The sequence below is a fragment of the Meriones unguiculatus genome, chromosome 15, assembly GCF_030254825.1.
Source record: "Meriones unguiculatus strain TT.TT164.6M chromosome 15, Bangor_MerUng_6.1, whole genome shotgun sequence".
Lineage (NCBI taxonomy): Eukaryota > Metazoa > Chordata > Mammalia > Rodentia > Muridae > Meriones > Meriones unguiculatus.
In genome coordinates this window covers 66,037,156-66,056,780 of record NC_083362.1, presented here as the reverse complement: position 1 = coordinate 66,056,780, position 19,625 = coordinate 66,037,156, and the positions used below count along the sequence as shown (strand labels likewise).

At 43.7% G+C, this 19,625-nt stretch overlaps 1 protein-coding gene across 2 annotated transcripts in view; it reads left to right on the top strand.

Moving 5' to 3' along the window:
- Serpine2 (serpin family E member 2) overlaps positions 1-17,415 on the top strand; it is a 60,283-nt gene extending 42,868 nt beyond the window's left edge. For both annotated transcript variants that reach the window (XM_060368686.1, XM_021644482.2), the window contains 6 exons: positions 2,710-2,907; positions 10,503-10,701; positions 11,182-11,282; positions 13,080-13,166; positions 15,850-15,933; positions 16,651-17,415. In XM_060368686.1, coding sequence (XP_060224669.1) covers positions 2,710-2,907; positions 10,503-10,701; positions 11,182-11,282; positions 13,080-13,166; positions 15,850-15,933; positions 16,651-16,688 — 707 coding nt within the window. In that variant the 3' untranslated portion in view covers positions 16,689-17,415. The remainder of the gene's footprint in view (positions 1-2,709; positions 2,908-10,502; positions 10,702-11,181; positions 11,283-13,079; positions 13,167-15,849; positions 15,934-16,650) is intronic.
- Positions 17,416-19,625: the final 2,210 nt, after the last annotated feature.

Genomic DNA, 19,625 nt, shown 5'->3' with positions numbered 1-19,625 from the left:
TCAGATGTAACTTGTATTTGCTGCCACAGACTTCAGTGCTTTCACTTCAGGGTGTCTGTTAAAATCGAAGCTTTATGCTTTTCCAAATCCTTTTGGCATCTAGTTGTAATGCTGAGGTCTTTGAGGGAGAAATTTGTTTTCTTATTAAGGAGTACACCTGGTGCATGCTGAGTAGATGGATGGAGGATAATCAATATATATTTATGGCAACACCAACAACAAGTCTCTCATGTGTCCTCTTACCTCTAACCTATTTCTTGCTGCTTTTTCTTTGTCGTTTCTCTTTTTATTTCATCTTGTCATCCTAACACATAATCACCTTGCATGTGGTGATATAAGGCAATATATTTCTGTGTTTGTTTTTACTTTTTCTCAAGACAAGGTTTCATGTACTCTAGGGTAGTATTGAACTTGTTATCTAGCAGAGGCTTGCCTTGAACTCCTGATTTCTTTTGCCTCCAATTCCTGAGAGTGCCTGGATTACAGGTTTGTACTGTGATACCCAACACCCAGCCCTGAATCACTATTTATCTCTGTAAAATGGGCTGAGGTTTCTTCTGCCTCTTGAGCCCCTGACTACATGATGTTAGTGTTAAGAGAAAAAGAAATACAGGCTTTTTTTTTTGGGGGGGGGGGTGAGCAGACGTATTCTAACTGGCTAAAATAAATACCATCATGATGACTGGGGACACTAACCCTCAGGTTCTGTGGAAAGTGAGGGGCAAGGTGGAGAGAAAGAGGAGGGGCAAGGGGCATGGGTTAGAAAAGAGAGGGATGGATTCAGTTGTGTAGTGCTCTCTGCATGGGGCAGAAACAGCACCCTAAGTCCTGAGCATTAGCTCCAAGGAGTGCTGGTGGAGGAGCCTTTTTGCAGAATCCAGCCTTGTACTGAACTGAATGAATGATGGCTATTTATAGCCTGTAGATTTGTTCCAGGACCAGGCTTGGTGGCTTTGATGCCCTCTTGTGGAAGAGTACTGAAGACACTACATGTCAGGTACCCAAAACTTCCCCTGTGCTATGCTAATTACCAGCTCGTTTCAGAGTATTAGGTAAGGAACCCTTTTTAAACACACACACACACACACACACACACACACACACACCTTTAAACCATGCATCCAAGACCAAACACAAAGGACCCTGAGCTTCATGCAGGAAGCTTTTGGAGGATCCCTCCAATACTCTGAAGTGAGAAGAGCCTTTTTGTTCCTTCACTACTGATGTGAATGAGATGGAGCATTCTGGCATTCCAGCAAGGGAACACTGCCTTCAAAGTAATCTACTGTAGGCTAACTCCATTTCTTCTCATCTCTGCGCTCTTGGAGCCTAGCTTGGTGCCTAGCTCCTAAATGAGGACATGCTATTCAGTTCCCGATCTTGTTGGAGGCAGTAGGAGGCTTATGATGCTCAGGGATTGATTCCAAGTGTTTCTGAAGCCTTAGAAGAAATGAAGTTTAGCTCTGACATTCCACAAGCTGGAGTGTGCACTTTGATAGAGACTGCATGAACCTAGTGGCTTAAAGACAGACAAAGGCAAAAACTGCTCATCTCTTGAGCACCAAGGACCCGCAGCAGCAGCCACATGACAGTATCAGTTAAAAAAAAATCTAAGAGTTTTTAATTAAATATAGCTTATTTTAGATGTATGAAAGTTTTCTAAAACAAGGGGTTTACAGGATCGTTGGTAGGGTGTTTGCTTCCAGTGCCACCCAAAGTGGATGTGGTGCCACACATTGAAATCCCACCACTTAGGAGGTGGAGGCAGGAGAGTCAAAAGGTAGGCAGTCTCAGCTACGTAGGGAGTTTGAGGCTAGATTGAAGCTATAGGAGTCCAGATGTCTCATTTAAGTTTGTTTGTTTATTTGTTCTTTTGCATTCGATGAAAACATTAATCTATTTTATTTTTTACATTTATTATAATTGTAAAATTGAAGTACTTTTTTCTGTTTTAAAATTTTAATTTTTTTTAATTTATTCACTTTACATCCTGGTCATAACTCCCTCCCATCTCCCCTCCCAGTCCCACTCTCCCTCCCTGTTTCCTTATCACCTCCTAGTTTTCAGAAAGAGGGAGCCCTCCTCCCCTACCAACTGACCCCAGCCTATCAAGCATCATCAGGACTGCCTGCATCCTCTTCTTTTGTAACCTGGCAAGGCCACCCTGCCAGAGGGGAAAGTGATCAAAGAGCAGGGAGCAGAGTCTATGTCAGAGACAGCTCGTGTTCCCCTTACTAGGGTACCCACATGGAGAGTGAGCTGCTTATCTGAGCTGTTACATCTGAGAAGGGGGCCTAGGTCCTCCCCAAGCATGGACCTTGGTTGGTGCATCAGTCTCCACTGAACCCCCCACCCCAGGCCCAGATTTGTTGGCTCTGTTGGTCTCCTTATGGAGCTCCCTCTGGGTCCTTCTCTCTCCCCCTTCTTCCATAAGATTCCCTGCACTCTGTCCAAAGTTGGGCTATGAGTCTCAGCATCTGCTTCGATCCCCTGCTGGGTGGAGTCTTTCAGAGGTACTCTTGGTAGGCTCCTGTCCTGTTCCTTCTTTGCAACACTGCTGGTGTCTGTTCTGTTTGCCCTTCTGAATGATTTAAGTCTCTTTTAAAAATTTAGTTGTTTTTTTTTTTTTTTTCACCATGACTCTGCAGCTAGCAGCCATTTGCCCTCAATGCACTTTCCATTGCTGATATTTTCCCGTGTTCTTCACAGGTATGATTGACAACCTGCTTTCCCCAAATCTGATCGATAGTACCCTTACCAGACTGGTCCTCATCAATGCAGTGTATTTCAAGGGTTTGTGGAAATCCCGGTTTCAACCCGAGAGCACGAAGAAGCGGACATTCGTGGCAGGTGATGGGAAGCCCTACCAAGTGCCCATGCTGGCCCAGCTCTCTGTGTTCCGCTCTGGTGAGTGCGCATTGGGTGAAGTCTATTCTAGAACGTGCTAGTAGCAGAAAGGCAAGACTCTCAAGTGTTCTCTCCTCAAAAGCAGATCTATGCTGAGGGGAAAATAAAAGCTGCTAGAGGTGACTCACACCTGGAATGCCAGGATGCAAGAGCATGGGAGGTTTCTAGGAGGCAAGAGTTCTGAAAGCATGTGATAAGTCTTTGTACCGTTCAAAAAAAAGAAGAAAAGAGAAAAAGAAAGAAAGAAGGAAAGGAAAGAAAAAAGTATTAACATGTGACCTACATAGGATTCTGGGATAAAAATGTAGCATGAAAAGATAATTAACAAAAACCAATACAAATGGACATTAAGCATATGAAAGGACCTGTCAAGTCACCATTAGCAAACTTACATTACTAAGTAAAAATTATTTCTTTTTCACTTCTCATGTTATCAGAAATTAGGAAGGCTAATAAAACCCACTTATGTCCACTCATGGGATGGTCGTGCCTCTTGAGCAGTGCTGGTGGGGTGGACCTGTTATCTGAAGGGCTCTGTCTATGTCATTATCCCAGCAGCCCCACTCCAGAGAACTTACTTTACGAAGATAATCACAGACTGGCAAATGAACACAAGCCCGGCACAAAGCTACTTTCAGAGCCCTTGGTTCTGCATCTTCAGATTTAAGCTACCTCAGATGGAAAAATACTAAAAAGAGGAAAGTTTGCTGCAGATCAAACATACAGATATTTTTTTCTTGTCACTGTCCCTAAATAGTATAACAAAACAGCAATTCACATTGCATTGAGTATTTTAAGTAACAGATGGTTTAAAATATTCAGTAGAATTGATATAGGCTACATGGAAAGACTACATTGAGTATGAGGGGTTTTGGCATGTCGAACACTGTAGACCCTGAGACCTGTCTATGCTCTGGAACACAGGTGATAATTAGATTTAGATCAACATAAATAGCAAGATGATGTGGAGTGTGTCTGATTTCCAAAGGCAGGTTATAAAACAGTAGATGCTGATGAACAATGGTTACCCAAATACTTTCTGTCCATTTGTCTATACAGATATGTCTTGGAGAACGTTCGGTAAATGTTCGCAGTGGTAGGACTTCACATTGATTTCCTTACTTAAAATTGAAATTTCCTGTGTGTGGATGTATGCATGTCAGTGTGGTGTGTGTGTGAACAGGTGTGCCTACCTGTGGATGGCAGAGGAGGACAGCAAGGGCTGCTCTGTCACACTCCACTTCATTCTTTTGAAACAAGATCTCTCACTGAGCCTGGAGAGATGGCCGAAAAACTCCAACAAACTTCCTGTCTCCCAGTTTTTATATGGTTGCTGGGGATTGGAACTTAGGTCCTCATGCTCTCCTCCCCTCGCTCCAGCCCCTGAATTTTCTTTTTAGTGAGCACGTATTATCAACCTTAAAGCCAGAGCGAAGAGTCTCACATATATAGCATTTTTTCCGTGGCGCAGATAACTATGACTGTTGTTAACATTTCACTTCATCAGCGCTTTCTTGATCCACCTTAAATCTCTTTTTCCTGTCTGTATGTCAGGCTCTGGAGACTTTTATTTCTTTTTAAATTCTGTGTATGCCGGTGTGCAGGTGCCCACAGAGGCCGGAAGAGGGCATCAGATACCCTGGAGCTGGAGTGTCTGAGCTCCCATCCTCTCCTAGGACAGGAGACACTCTGAACCACTGAGCCATCTCTCCAGCCCCTAAATACCCCCTTTTCAGATTCAGTCGCCTGTTTAGATGTGATCCTCTATACAGGAGACCCTGCTGTAGTTCAGTCATGGCGCCTGAATGTCCCATCAGAACACTTTATCTTGTCAGTCACCAGTCTTGTAGGAGCAAATTTTCCAAATTTACTATTCGATAAATGTTCACTGAGAAGTAGTGTGTACTTAGAACACCACAGGGAGTCATTGCAAGTGCCTGAGCATGGTAAATAGCTCCTTTCGCCTGAAAGTCATTCCAGTCCCACTGACCTCCCCCTCCTGGGCTGTGCTGCTCGGGAACACCCTTGAGATGCTGGCAGCACCCCCAGAGCGGATTCAAACAGAAATGTTTTAGTTTAGATGGATCTGTATACAGTCTGCATTCTATTAGAAACAAAACAGAAGGTTAAGATGCAAAGATTCTTTAGATACCCCTCTGGAAGATTCAGACATGCAAGGTTTTATAGGCTCTTCCTGAGTATATAGTGTATCCTCAGAGAGAAACACCTGAGGGCCTGTTCTGAGTTCAGAATTGTTTTGTCCAAGAACATACATGTGTGCTTTACCTCAGGTGCCTACTTTTTGTGCATCTTTTGTGGTGCTGAGGATCAAACCCAGGGCCTTGGGCAGATTTGACAGTCTACTATTGAACTGCATCCTTGATATAAATAAATTTTTTATTAGTGAGGTTAGAGGGGGGGAGAGACAAGACAGACAGACAGACAGACAGACACACACACACACACACACACACACACACACACACACACATTGACAGACTATGAGAATCATGTAAAGAATGAAAGAAGGCTGGGAGAATAACCCCCTCTGCCTTCCCTAATTCACTCTCTCCTTTTCCACCTCCTTCATCCTGTCTGCAACGGGCACTGCCTTCTTTTGGAGGCCTCTTGCTCCCTGGCTTGAAGGGAGTGGCCAGTGTAGGAACAGCAGGTGAGGGAGGAGAGAAGGACTGGGACATTAATCCCCCCTCCGTCTCTCACAGTGACACCACGGCTGCAGCTTTCTTACCCTATAGAGTCTCAGCTCCTGAGTGTGATCATGTGATCAGGTGCACTTTCTCTCCAGGTCACCCCACCCTCTAAGGCTGGGAATGGTGACCACTGTTCACATCCTATCTGTACCTGTTTCCCTGTGTTCCTCCCATGCTTTCTATGCCTTCATTAAGCTCTGCTTCCATGACCAGTCTGATGGCACGCCTGCTTTGTGCGCACTGTGACTGCTGTGCTGGGCTCTGGACAGAGCATGTAAGTGTTCCTCATTCCTCTATCCCATTTCCTTACAAGTCATTACAGCCAGCAGCATGCACGCATCCTTCTCATCCTCCTTTCCGTGCCCGTCATCGGGTCTACCTGGAATCCCGGAGCCTGGCGTCTGGCTTCTTTCTGGATTATGTGGCATCTCTGGAATGTTATGTCATTGGCATCTCTGAGGAGACCCACTTGGTCACGTCAAGGCAAGATAGTGGAAAAAAAAGAGGAAGAGAAATGCTTCTGACTTGTGCCTCCTAAAGAATAAGCCTGCAGCCAGGCATGGTGGTGCACAACTTTAATCCAGAACTCATGGAGGCCGACACAGGTGGATCTCTGTGAGTTTGAGGCCTGCCTGGTCTATCCTTCAAGGTTAGACTTATTTATTTACTTATTTAGGAAGAGCTTTGAAGTGTTCTCTAGTGGAAAGGCATCTCAGGCTCACTGCAAAGCCAGCTGCCACATATAAAAGCAGAAAGAAAACACATTCCAGTAATCCGACTTCCAGGGATAAAAACCACTATTAAGTGCTAGACATATAATTTTTGACCTATTCTATGAATATATAGAATATATTTGAAGGCTTTTGCATACATAGGATTACACTGCAATGTTTATTCCATAAACTGTTTTATTCATTATTCATATCAAGGAACATTTTTTTTTTATCAATTTGCTAGAATATACAAGACCTTTTTTTAGCTACACATTATTTCATAATATAAACTTACATAATATTTTCCGGCTAGTCAGTTACTTTTTTTTCCTCTAATAAATAATCACTGAGTTTTCTTATGCATAAATTTGTGAAAGCTTTTATCACTATTCCTAGAGGAAATTTGCTTAAATAGGAATTGCTGATCAAAGTTGCTATAAATGTTCAGAGTAAATGTTTGAATTTATACGGTGGAGACTTTACCCTGGTGGGGGGAGGGGCCCAACAGATAACCAGACTGCTCTGTGTGTATATGTGTGTACATGCTCATATGTATGCAGGAGCATCTGTGTCCAAGGGTGTGTATGGAATCCAGAAGTCCCCGTTGGCAATAATCCTCAGTTACTCTCCACCTTATTTTTTGAGGCAGGGTCTCTCACTGAACCTGGTGCTCACTGATTCATCTAGGATGGCTGGCCACTGAACCTCCAGGAACACCCCCCCCCCGTCTCTGCTTCCACAGGTGGAATTGCAAGTTTGCCACCATATCTGGATTTGTATATGGCTACTGGGAATTGAGCCTGGGGTCCCCATGCCTGTGTAGCACAGTCCACCTGTCTCTAGTTTCCTTTCTTCTCTGTGTCCAACTCCTATTTATTCAACACTGTTCTTCCCCTTTGGCTGTCTGCTTGGTTGTAGTTCCCAAGACTATTTTTATTCTTGTCCTTGCCTGCCAGTTCTCCTGACACAGAAGTTTTATTGACTCACCCAGTTGCTTAGGCCTCCTTTCTTCCCCACCAGTTGTCTCCAAGCCTACTTTGGACTTCAGTCTGTAATGTAGACAACCAAACTCAAGAGGATCTATTTGTTGTTTCCACCCACATTTTTTTTTCGGTTTCAATTCAAGTGGGATCAGGAAATCCTCTTTGACTGTAAGCTAAATGTCATTACAAGGACAGCTGTCTATAACTCTTTCCGGATAGTATTTAGAATATTCTCCTTGGTTTTACAGACCATAAAGCATTTGTAGCATTTCAGTGAGTTTAGTGATGTCCTTCCTTGTAGGACTTACCCCAGGAATGATTATTACAAAGGCCTTTCCAGAATAAAAGCTCTCACTCTAAAAGGTCTCCAATCTTCACATTTTTTTTCATACTTGACTCTTGACTAATTATGTCATTCATCTAATAGAAAAGGCTTCCTGCTTCCTGTGTTATACACTGCAGATAGCTTCCTCACAGAAGAGCACACAATGTACTTTGCAGGCGCTGAGTTTTAGGTGGCTTAGGATATGACAGTTGAAACCAGAGGCCCCATGCCCTGACCCCAGCTCCCAAATATCCTTTCCTGTGTGACTTGTCCTAATGGGCAGGTATCATACCCACTCCCTCAGGTGTGGTTTCTCATGTAACTCAGCTCTGTGTCTAAGCTCTGAGGAGAAACCAGTTGTTAGAGAAGTAAGGCAGCTGGGTATCACCCCGGCTTGTGGTCTGTGATCCCTGTATCTGGCTGAGACAGAAGGATCTTGCCCTTGAGGTCAGCCTGGAATCTATGGCAAGATCTTGCTTCAAAAGTAGGTTGGGCGGTTACAAAGCTGCCCCCCATCAGTATGAACGTTTGTGCCGTCTGCCAACTTGAGCTGAGTGTTAGGTATGTATACTGTCTGGCAGGGTTTTACTGAAGTCATTGACTGAGTTAGCTATTCAGATTGGCTTTGAATCCGGGTTCTAGGACTCCAGCCTGTGTTCTCAAACCTCACATTTGCCCTGAGTAAAAGGCTGTAGGGGGTGGGGTGGTGGCAGTAAGGAAGTCCCTGGGAGGAAAGAGAGAACAGAGGTGTCCATCCGTCTCCCTACTTCTCAAGCTGCCAAGTACAGCGTAGGTATGGACAGATGCAGCCTGCCTACTAGCCATAATTACCCAGTCCTGGGGTCCAGCGCACAGGTGGAAAGAGGTCAAACCTCCAGCAGATGTGTGACTACACAGAATGGTTAAGGCGTTCTGGTTCTACTGGTTAATAGTGGTGTATCCAGTCAAGGTTGGGTTAACCTGGGAGCCTGCCTACCCCCCCACTTCCCACACACTCCAACTCATACTTCTCATCATTCATAGCTTCAGCCCTCCTTAGCTGAATTATACCCACCTCTGTAGCAATTAATCTCTCCAGGTCTTTGTTTTCGGCCCCAGAGCAGTAATTTAGTAACCGTTTCCTGCATTTCACAGTTTCTAAAAATTAGCCCCATTAGAGCTAGACACTTGATGTTTTCTTCAAGGATTAAAGGGTTCATTAGGAAGTAATTTTTTTTCCTCACTTTCTCGTTGATTTTTCAGTTTCTACTGAGACCGTTTTATTACTCAGGCTAAAAATAAAGAATATTAACTTTGATTCATGGGTAGTCCCAACCCAGAATCCAGGCTGCTGTGAGCTTATAGCAATTCCAAGCTGAGTCGGACCACACTGGATTCCTAGGCTATATCCTGCTACATCCGCTGCAGCCTATGGTTAGGAAGAGAAAGATATACCAGCAATTTCTATGATATCAGGTATCCTAGCACCTTTAACTGTTTATATTTTATGGATGAAAGTGCTTGTGACAGAACAAAGCTTGCTCTCTTTCTGTCTTTTTCTTTCGTTGACCTCCTGCCCTCCTTCTCTGGAGCTGTGGCCTGTTCAACTCCGTGGGGTTGCATGCCCTTAAATCCCAGCACTCAGGAGGCAGAGTCAAGTGGATCTCTGTGAGTTCAAGGCCAGCCGGGTCTACAGAATGAGTTTCAGGATAGCCAGGGCTCCACAGAGAAACCCTGTCTAGAAAACAAACAAACAAACAAACAAACAAAACAGGCCATCCACCAAGAAAGATCCAGTGAAAACCACAGGAGCTTTTTTCTTCTTTTTTCTTATGTTGTGCTTCATGTAGAGGAGGAAGCAGAGGACCCTATAAGCACCTGCCTTGCTACTGCATAGGATATATATATTTTTTTTTCTCATTTTGTCATCTCCACAACCTTGCAAGGTCCGTACTTTAATATGCTGATATTTCCATCTATATGGAGGGATGGCACGGGGATGCCGTGACCCCTCATCAGGCTCACAGAGCTCCTCTTTAAAGGTTTGGTGTTCAGCCAACACTTTAGAAACCCCGATCAATTTAGAAACGCAAGCAGAGACCTTTTCACTGCTCGGTTGTACTGTGCGGTCGCTGCCTTAATCCATTCTCTGTTGCTGTATTAGTTACTTTTCTTGTTGCTCTTTTAAAAAACACCTGACAAAGGCAGCTGAAGATGGGAAGGGTTTCTTTCAGCTCACGGCTTGAGGGTATAGTCCATTATAGTGGGACATTAACAGTGGCAGTAGCATGAGGCAGCCGGTCATACTGCGTTTGCACTTGGGGAACAGAGGTGAAATCTGATGAAATCAGCTAGCTTGCTCCTTTTTTTTTTTTTTTTTTTTTTAAATCAGTAACTATGTGAAATGATGGATGTGCTAACTGGCTTCACTATAGAAATGATTTTGCTGTGTCTTGCCTATGCCATTGTATTGTACACCTTAAACACAATATAACGTATTTTCTAAAACAAGGTAACATGTAAAAAAAATTTAAAAAAACACCTCAAAAAGTACCTTTAATTTATTCTTTTACCTACATAAAGGTTAACTTCTTCTAAAGCACTGTGTGCTGAGTACCTAATGATCTACTTACATTCTATTCAGCAGAGTTAAAGTGAGTCTCCCGATGCCCAGAGGCATTCTGTCTAGACTGGAGACTGAGAATTCAGCCCCAGGGAAGAAAGAAGTCATTGTCCTTATCTTCGTCCTTCTGAGGAAGCTATTTGTAGCAAAGGGAGCATTACAGGCTGAATTACTGTCTTCCCCCTGTGGCTTCTCTGGTGACTGCCAGCTACTTGTGCCCCATCATCAGGCACACACTAAGTCTGCCTCTGATTTCTTTAGGGTCTACCAGCACCCCGAATGGCTTATGGTACAACTTCATTGAGCTGCCCTACCATGGTGAAAGCATCAGCATGCTGATCGCCCTGCCAACGGAGAGCTCCACCCCGCTGTCTGCCATCATCCCCCACATCAGCACCAAGACCATTGATAGCTGGATGAACACCATGGTGCCCAAGAGGATGCAGCTGGTCCTGCCCAAGTAAGTGCCCCTTTTCTTAAAAGAAAGGATGCACTGCTCAGGGGATATCAGTCAGACTGCATAGTAAAAAGAAGGCACTAGGATGGTTTCCTAGGACGTGCGTTTTGGAGAAAACGAGGCAGTGTTTCCTGAAAGCCTTCTCTGAGACCCTGCCGTGCCTGTTTGTGTGGGATGATCTTAAATGCATCCATACACACTCTATAAAAAGTTGTTAGGCTTAGAAGTCAGGCTACAGTTCAGAGTGGTGAAGGGGTCTTACTTAAAGAATCTATTTGTAGCCGCGTATAATCCCAATACTCAGGGAGGCAGAGACAGGTGGATCTCTGTGAGTTCAAAGCCAGCCAAAACAGCCACGTCTACATAAAGAAACCCCATCTTGGAAAAAAAATCTACTTGTAAATATGTACTATTTTTGTCATATTTGAGTCATTTACAGCATTTTGATCCTGATCCTCTCCTATGTTTTCTGTTTTCATGTAGGTTCACAGCTGTGGCACAAACTGATTTGAAGGAGCCACTGAAAGCCCTTGGCATTACTGAGATGTTTGAGCCATCAAAGGCAAACTTTGCAAAAATAACAAGTATGTCGAGTTTAAAACTTCAACTTCAAGAAAATGTTCCAGGTCTTTATTTGCGCAAAAAGAAAAGTCAAAATCGGGAGTATGTTGCCCTAAACCTATGCAAAGTTTAGCTCAATGCATGGCCGAAGGATGCTGTTGATTGCGAACGTGTCAATCAATCAGCTTTCATCATTTGCTCCCACATTTCATATGAGGCCCGAGAGACTACAAGGGAAAGGACTACATGATTGCCTATTACCCAAAAACTTGCTCTTAGTTAGGACTTGGTTGCTCTTTATTTTCGAATACAAATTTTCTCTTAGGTTTGAAAAAAAAAAAACTGAAGATTTTTTTGAATTCTCAAACTTTAGCTTACTTCCATAGAGCAACTGTGGGCTTGCCTTGTATCCAGAAATGTATTTTGCCATGTCTGAAATAACTACTTCAATACGTCTGAATAAGACTGTCCTTCTCCCATGAGTAAGCATGACTAAGACATGCTTAGTATCATGTCCCTGTATTTGCCATCTGATGCAACTCTTCCTGGAGTTGTTTGAATGGGTCAGATCTCTGGCTTCTACATTTAGAACACAATTTCCAATGAAAAGCTATAGCGTGGATACGCGAAGTACTCCAGTGTGCATTTTATCCAGTGGTAGAGAATTTGTTTCGTTACCAACTCCAGTTGCATGCTCAAGAATATCTGAGTATCTCCTGTGGGCTAGGCACCTTCTACATTATCGTGAACCCCCCCCCCACATACACATGCATACACCTTCACTGAAACCGTAGCTCCTCTGATCTTCCCATTCCCCTTTCCTGCCTGGTCCCCAGCATGACCTGTTAGAAATGGTTATCGTGGTTCAGATCCAGACCTCCTGAGTCACACCTTTATTTTAATGGGATCCTTGGCCTCCTAAAGTTTGAGAAAGATGCACTTCTTGTTCAGAATCAGCTACTATGGTCTGAATGCTAAACAGGAGGAGCAGGGGCCCTGAATCTCTGTGAGCTATTCTCTTTTACCTCGAGAGTGACCCAAGCCGTATGAGCATGCACCTGGTCACAACGAGCCATATTAGAGCTGGGTATTTGTACAGACAGGGCAAAATCAGGTGACCCCCAAAAGCTCTCTCGATCTCTTCATCCGGGCCTGTGTCCCATGCTGACTAGAGTTGGTGTACTCTTGGACAATGCCTCCCACTGAGAATTGTCTGGTTTTTTTGGACTCTGGTGAGATGGGGAATGAGTTCACTGGAGGATCCCCAAGCTACAGCTGCAGCTCTGTGCCTTGCCCTTCCCAGCAGTTTCCCTCTCCTTCTGCTGTGCTGGTGGGTGAGTGGCTGGGGCTATGAAAGCCAGCACTTCCCTGTGCCCAGCCAACCAGGTAACTACGGGCATATTTCTCATCCTTGTGAGCAGCAGTTTTCCCACCTGAGATCCTCTCTAGGGTGGACAGTCTAAAATTGACAATATTAATGTCTTTTTTTTCTTCTGGAAAAAAAAAATGACATCTTTACAAATTTCTGTCCTTTTCATTTTTGGTATAAAATTAAGAGTGGTCTGAAATGAAGGAGTAGAGGTTCTAACACACTTGGGCTCTGAGAATCCCTCCCAGAAGTAACAACTGCAGATCATTTGGCGGAAATTGAAATCTACTGCAAGTGACAGCCACCCGCAGCCTTCAATCAGCAGGACTATCAGGGGTTATGTCTGACCCTTTATATCAATTAGAATTCGCCATGGCTTTGAGGTTACTTCCAACACTGTAGATGGCAGGCCCATCGAAGAAGTGCTAATTTTTGTGTTTTCTGGGAACAGGGTCAGAAAGCCTTCACGTCTCTCACATCTTGCAAAAAGCAAAAATTGAAGTCAGTGAAGACGGGACCAAAGCTTCAGCAGCAACAAGTGAGTGGTGGGCCGCGTGGCAAGACCACTTCCAGTAGGAAAGGAGACACACTCCAGTTCACTCACCATCTTAGCACAATTCTAGGGATTCTTGTTCCTCACTGAGCACTGGGGAGGTGGGAAGGGAGGAACAACCCTTGGGATACAACAGTGAATATAGGTAGATGAAGTATTTCATGATGGTGATGACACAGAAAGTGGGGTTTGACCCTTGGAAGCAGTGAGTATGGGTAAATGAAGTATTTCATGATGATAAGGATGATGATGATGATTGATTGATTGATGGTGATGATTGATGATGATAATGACAACAATGATAATGATGACAACAATGATAATGATGACAACAATGTTAATTACAGAGGTATAGCTCAGTAGGAAAGTACTTGCCTAGCAGGCACAAGGCCTTGTATTTGAACACTAACACCGAGAAAGGAAAACTCATGTTTGTGTAGGAATTTCATATAGGAAGGGAATCAGCATTCCCCAGAGCCAGATAGCAAGGATTTCAGCCTTGTGGGCCTCACTGTCTTCTGCACAACTCCTCAATTCTGCATATACAACAAGAAAGCAATCACAGGTGTGCAACTGAGTGGGTGTGACTCCCTCAGTCTTTTAATAAAGCTTTGTTTATCAAACCAGACTTCACCCAAGCGTCGTGTGTGCTAGTCCCTGCTCTCAGGGGACAGAGCACATCTGGCTGATTTACCTGCAGTAAAGTCTCAACTATAGATTGAGACATGTTAGCAAATCCAGGAGCATAGCTCCTTGGGTCTCCCCAGCACAGGGTGAAGAGTCAGCATCATCGACAGGACTGCACCAGGGTTGTTGTGCAGCCTTCCTTGATTGTTAGAACATCTGCAGCTGTCCTCTGGGCAGCTTACAAGGAAGAAGAGTTAAGTTTGTCCCCACCAGCACCGTCACGGTCATCAGTCATCCATACGCAATGAGATGAGGAGATTGGGCTAGGACATTGTAAGCTCATAGAATAACTTCCACCGCACATCCTGCTGGTTGCTCAACTATTTCTAGTCATGAAACAAAGTTGTCATTTATTCTATAGAATCAACCTATAACCTCTCAAATAAATGCACTTTTTTTCTGTCCGTTTGAAAATAGCACTTAAGATAAAGACCTAGAATACAAGGTTTGGTACTTTTTAAAATATTGTTTGTCCTCTTTGGGTGATTGCTATATGTTAAATTTGACCAAAGTGATTTGTCTGTTTTGCCAACTAGCAGTATGTCCAGTCAGGGCCAGCAACGTGCTCTGTAGAGGAGCCCTGTATGAATACAAATATATACTCCCTTGTTCTAAGTTGTACTAGGGATTTCAAGACCACTACGCAGAGTACTAAGCCAAGTCTGAGGCTCTCTGTCACCAACCTGTGGCTGCGTAATTAGTCAGCATAGGCTCCCATGACAATGCCAGAGACCGTAAGGAGAACTTAAACAAGAGATGTTTATTTTCCTATAGTTCGTAAGGCCAGAAGTCCAGGGTCAGAGTGTCAATAGGCCTGGCTCCTCTCGAGGTCTTTGTGTGCTCATGAGGCTTGTGTGCGAATGGTTTTGTGACATCCCTGGTGCTCTTCCCCATCTTAATAAAGATGTCAGTCCTATTAGGTAAGGCCTCACCTGTATGGGTTTTGTGTGTGTGTGTGTGTGTGTGTGTGTGTGTGTGTGTCCTTAAAAGCCCCCCCAAAAGGCCCTATCTCCAAGTGTAATCATATTAGGAGCTTAGTTCCCCAACATAGTTATTTCAGGGGTACCTAAGTTGATCTATACTGCCTGCTGTCTAATTATAATTCTGGATGAAGTGGTTTTCCCAGTATAACTTTCGAGTATTCCCTTTCAAAGAGCAAGCCTATGTCATTCATGTCTTTCAGAAGACTGAGGAAAGTGCTGAGGCATTGTACCAGACCCTGGGAGTTAAACCACCCTACTCCCTTCCCCTAGCTTTTCCATGGTCTTGTTAAAGGGGCCAGCCATTAGTCAAAGTAGGCAGATCTAAGACCTTTGTGTCTAAAGAAGTTTTCTTTGAGGCTAGGGTGTAGTTCAGTGGCAAAGGACTTGTTTAGCTGTCCTGGGTTTTATCCCCAGCATTACAAGAATAACAAAAAGTTGTTTTCTAAGTGAGATATCTGCAGCTAGTGAGTTGAGCAGCCGTGCACTGTAGCAGGTGCAGACGAGCAGCCCATGTTGCCGTGGCAAAGGGCATCTAAATGATATACCGAAAGGGAAGGCACAGAACCAACAGTTAAGCCTTGTGAGCTGGCCTCTGAGCTGTGGGAAGGGATGTGGGTAGGTTAAAGAGGTCCAGAGGCTTCACCAGCACAGCAGATGGTGTGCATAAAAATAGCTTATAATAACAGCAAATATGCACTGTATGCTCATTTGGTGGCAGTCTCTGTCCTGAGAGCTATAGTGTGTTTTATGTCATCCAGTCCTCATAAATCTATGAGGACTAAGTTGTTTTATTGCCAAGACGGGGCTTCTACAGAATAAGCAGGACAGTAACTGTGAAAAGCCTGGCCCAGTGTTCAATAAATGGTGATTGTTGAGACCACTATAGCATGCCAATGTACAAAACAAAGCAACTGTAGCCTCAGACAGCAGCATCTGGGAGTGCTGTCATTGGCTGGCCTGGTACTGAGTGGATAACACATCACTTCTTCTGTCCATAGCTGCAATCCTAATTGCAAGGTCATCGCCTCCATGGTTCATAGTAGACAGGCCTTTCCTGTTTTTCATCCGACATAATCCCACAGGTGAGTGGTTCTTCCATTTCATCGCTGGCTGTTCATGTTCAGAAAGGTGCCCTCCAGCCAGAATTGTACCCATTAGTGTGGCCCTCAATCCGTTTTCTTCACTGTCAACTATAGGAAACACTATGGATACTCCAAGCACCCACTTTAAAGAGGGAGGAAAATCGAGTCTGTGTTATGGAGTTTGATGGGAGCTTTTAAATATTACCCCGATTGTAGTTGGGAGGGAGGTGGTAGTTTTTAACATATGAAAAGGTTCAGCATGCCCTTTGAAACTCTTAACATCTATTGAATTTTTTTATATAGTTTTAAAAGTACCTTAAATTTTGCAACAGGTTTTATTTTTGCTATTATTTTAATCAGAAGGCATAGTTCCTTATTCTCTTACCTCTTGTTTTATATGTCCTCCTTAGTGTATCAGAGATGATCCACCCAACACTTAAGCTTCTAGTCACTTGTGGCTATTTAACCGAAACTTTATTAAAATGATACTCCTTAGTCACACTGTCCTCAACTCAGCTGCCACACTTAAGTAGTAGATACCATATGATTGCCCAGTGAAGGTGGGGACAGTTTCTGCCTTTGGAGAGAGTTCTGCAGAATGGCACAGCTGAGCAAGAGGTTAACGATGGCTGCTTCCCTCCTCACCTCACAGCACCTTTCATCTTGCACCATGAATTCATTTTATGAAGTCCAACATTATCTCTCTTTCTCCTCTAGGTGCTGTCTTGTTCCTGGGGCAGATAAACAAGCCCTGAAGAACGGATGAAAGAAACCCATGCAAAGCAAAGACGACTTTGCTGTAAAGAAAGACTCCTTTCCCCACATCTTTCATAGTTCTGTTAAATATTTTTGTACACTGCTTTCTTTTTTGAAACTGGTTCATAGCAACAGTTCAGTGACGCAAGTGTTTCTGGTCAGGGCTGTGTCAGAAGAAAGGGCAGGAAGGCTGGGCTGCTGTACTGAAGGCTGAACAGGAGGGCTTCAGGATATCTAAAAGATTTCTTTAAACTACTGATCAGTTACCTAGGTTAACAACCCTCTTGAGTATTTGCTGTCTGTCCAGTTCAGGATTTTTGTTTCATTCTCGTTTATACGTGTGACTTTCCAGGAGAAGTTTAATCAGTGTGACAGGAGAAAAAAAAAATCTGACCTTTTATAGTAGTTTTATGGGAAAAAATATCATTTGCCTTTTTAATTCTTTTTCTCTCACTTCCACCCAAAGGCTTGAAGGTGGTGAGGGGTGGAGCTAGCAAAAGCTGTAGCCTCTTCGTGTGTTGTTTCTGTTGTTGTTGCTATTGTTGTTTTATATAATGCATGTATTCACTAAAATAAAGTTTGAGAACTAACGTCTTGCTGGACACAATTTGCTGTCAAGCCACGTGCCTGTCACTACTGGTCTGTGCTCTTTGGATCGGCATTTTTGTATTTTGTATAAAGTAAAAAAAAAATAAAGTGTTACAAGTAGTAAAAATTTAAAAGAAAGCCATTTCTTTGTTTGAAAAAAAAAAATGACATCAAAAGAACCAGCCTTTTCTAAAGCCTTACCTCAACCTCTTAGGGTAAGCCTTTGTACTTAGGCAGCTTCAAAGCCCCTGGAATTTTTCTGTTCTTTTTCTTGCAACCTGACAAGCAATTGCTGTTTCTTGCCTCAGCGCTTCTTAGTTTACAAAGCTCTTCCAGCAGTGACTGTTATGGTAATCGCAGCTCTAATCTCAGCTTCAGTTCACTTGAGCAGTAGCTAAGGATTCTCCACAGACTTTACTCTCCATAAAGTACAGAAAGAAATTTCTGGAGACTTGTGTATTTTGAAAATCCAAGCCACAGTGATCAGTTTGTCTCTGGTGACTGGCTAGAACGGTTGTTCTTGAACTGATAATTTTTGCTTCTTGTAGGGGGATAATTTTTCACATAGGATTTAAACATGGTGTTTATGTTGCCATTTACGGGGCATTTTAAAATTAGTTTCTGGAAGATTTGTATCGCCTACCATCAGAATAGTTGAAAACATTGGAACAGCAAGATGGCTCAACTGCCAAGCCTGATGACCTGAGTTCAATCTCCAGGACCCACCTGAGGGAAAAGAGAATTGATTTCCACAGGTTGTTCTCTGACCTTCACACACACACACACAAGTGCACGTGCATGCACTGATTAACAAGGGTAATTTTTTAAAAATTCAAGATCATTTAAGCACTTCTTGTCAAGACCTAAGAATTAGTTATTTTTTTAAACCCAGAAGCTTCACCCTTTGTGCTACATCAAAATGTCAATATTCAGCACTACTTGACCTTGTCGGTTACTGTAATTGTTGCTTGTTAAATGGACTAAACCCTGTTGTTTGCAGCTACTGAATTATGTGTACTCACAACCACAGAAGAGAGGGAAGTGAATGCCAAAGCCCGTTTTGAATGGTTCCCTCACGCCACATACATTCTAGCAAACATGCCCCTTGTTAGTAATGCCCATTAGAGCCAGTCTTGGTGGGTTTTACTCTGCCCTGAGTCAGGAATATATTGTGAATTACTTACAACTGCAGTGCCAGTGGCTGTGAAGTGAGAATTAGTTAGTTACCTGACTTCAGCCACGTGCCATTAATTGCTGAACTGTTTGGAGCTTCTGGGGGAAAGAACTAGTGTGATGCCAGGAGAGACACATGAGAGGGAGTTTATGTGCAGGAATTGTCTCCTGTGATGATGGAGGCCAGGACTCCTGAAGAGCACCACCATCTGTAAGCTGGGAAACCAAACAGGAAAGCAACACAGCTCAGTCTGAATCCTGAGGTCTGAGCAGCGGAGGAACCATGATGTAACTTTATCAGAGGCCAAGGCCTCGGGAACCTGGTGCTCGAACAGTCAGGAGATGGGTGTCTCAACCTCCAGTAGAGAGGAAATGTTGCCTTTCCTATATTGCTCTAGCTTGCTCTCAGTGGATGGGATGATACCCACACACACCCCTCCACCCAAGTGAAGGTATCTTTGTCCACTAACGCAAGTGCCAGTACTCTGGAAGAACCCTCAGAGACAAACCCAAAAGCAATGCTTCACAACTTACATGGGCGTCCGGCCTTTCTTCCAGGCATGGCAACACCTAAAATCAAACCTCACAAGTGTCTACCAGGTGTCAAATGCTGGGGGGGGGGGGGTGTTAATGAATCTGCAGATGGGCAGACACAGTCTTGGCAAAGCAATGTACTTGCCTGTTTCAAGTGCCTTTGTGAGAGATACAGAAGCAGGACAATATGGAAATGAGTCCAAGAGAGAAGACGGTCAGGTGTCTACAGAGTCAAACAGTCCTTGGACTCCCAACTCTCCCTATCCGTGCTCCCTCCAAAAAAGATCGGAGAGTTTGTTGGATGCTGGAGTGGTCCTAGTGTGTAGTATAGAGATGGGATGTTCTCCAAGAGTGTGCTGGCCACAGTTCGCTGGTTATATTTAAAATTTAAAGTGCCTGGTAAATCTTAACGTTCAGTGATGCACAGAACTTGGAAAGTCATGGTATCAAGGTACCAGGCTATTCTCCTTCTCCTTGTTCTCCCAACCCTGCCATCTCTACCATCCTTCAACACCCACACTCTGCTCCTAGCTGGTTTTTGGAATCACATCTGCAATCCCTGGGCCAGAGGGGAAATGTTCCTCTCATCTTTTTTTAATGTCTAACCTTTTCCCTTGTGATGTATTTAAGCCAATGAGTCT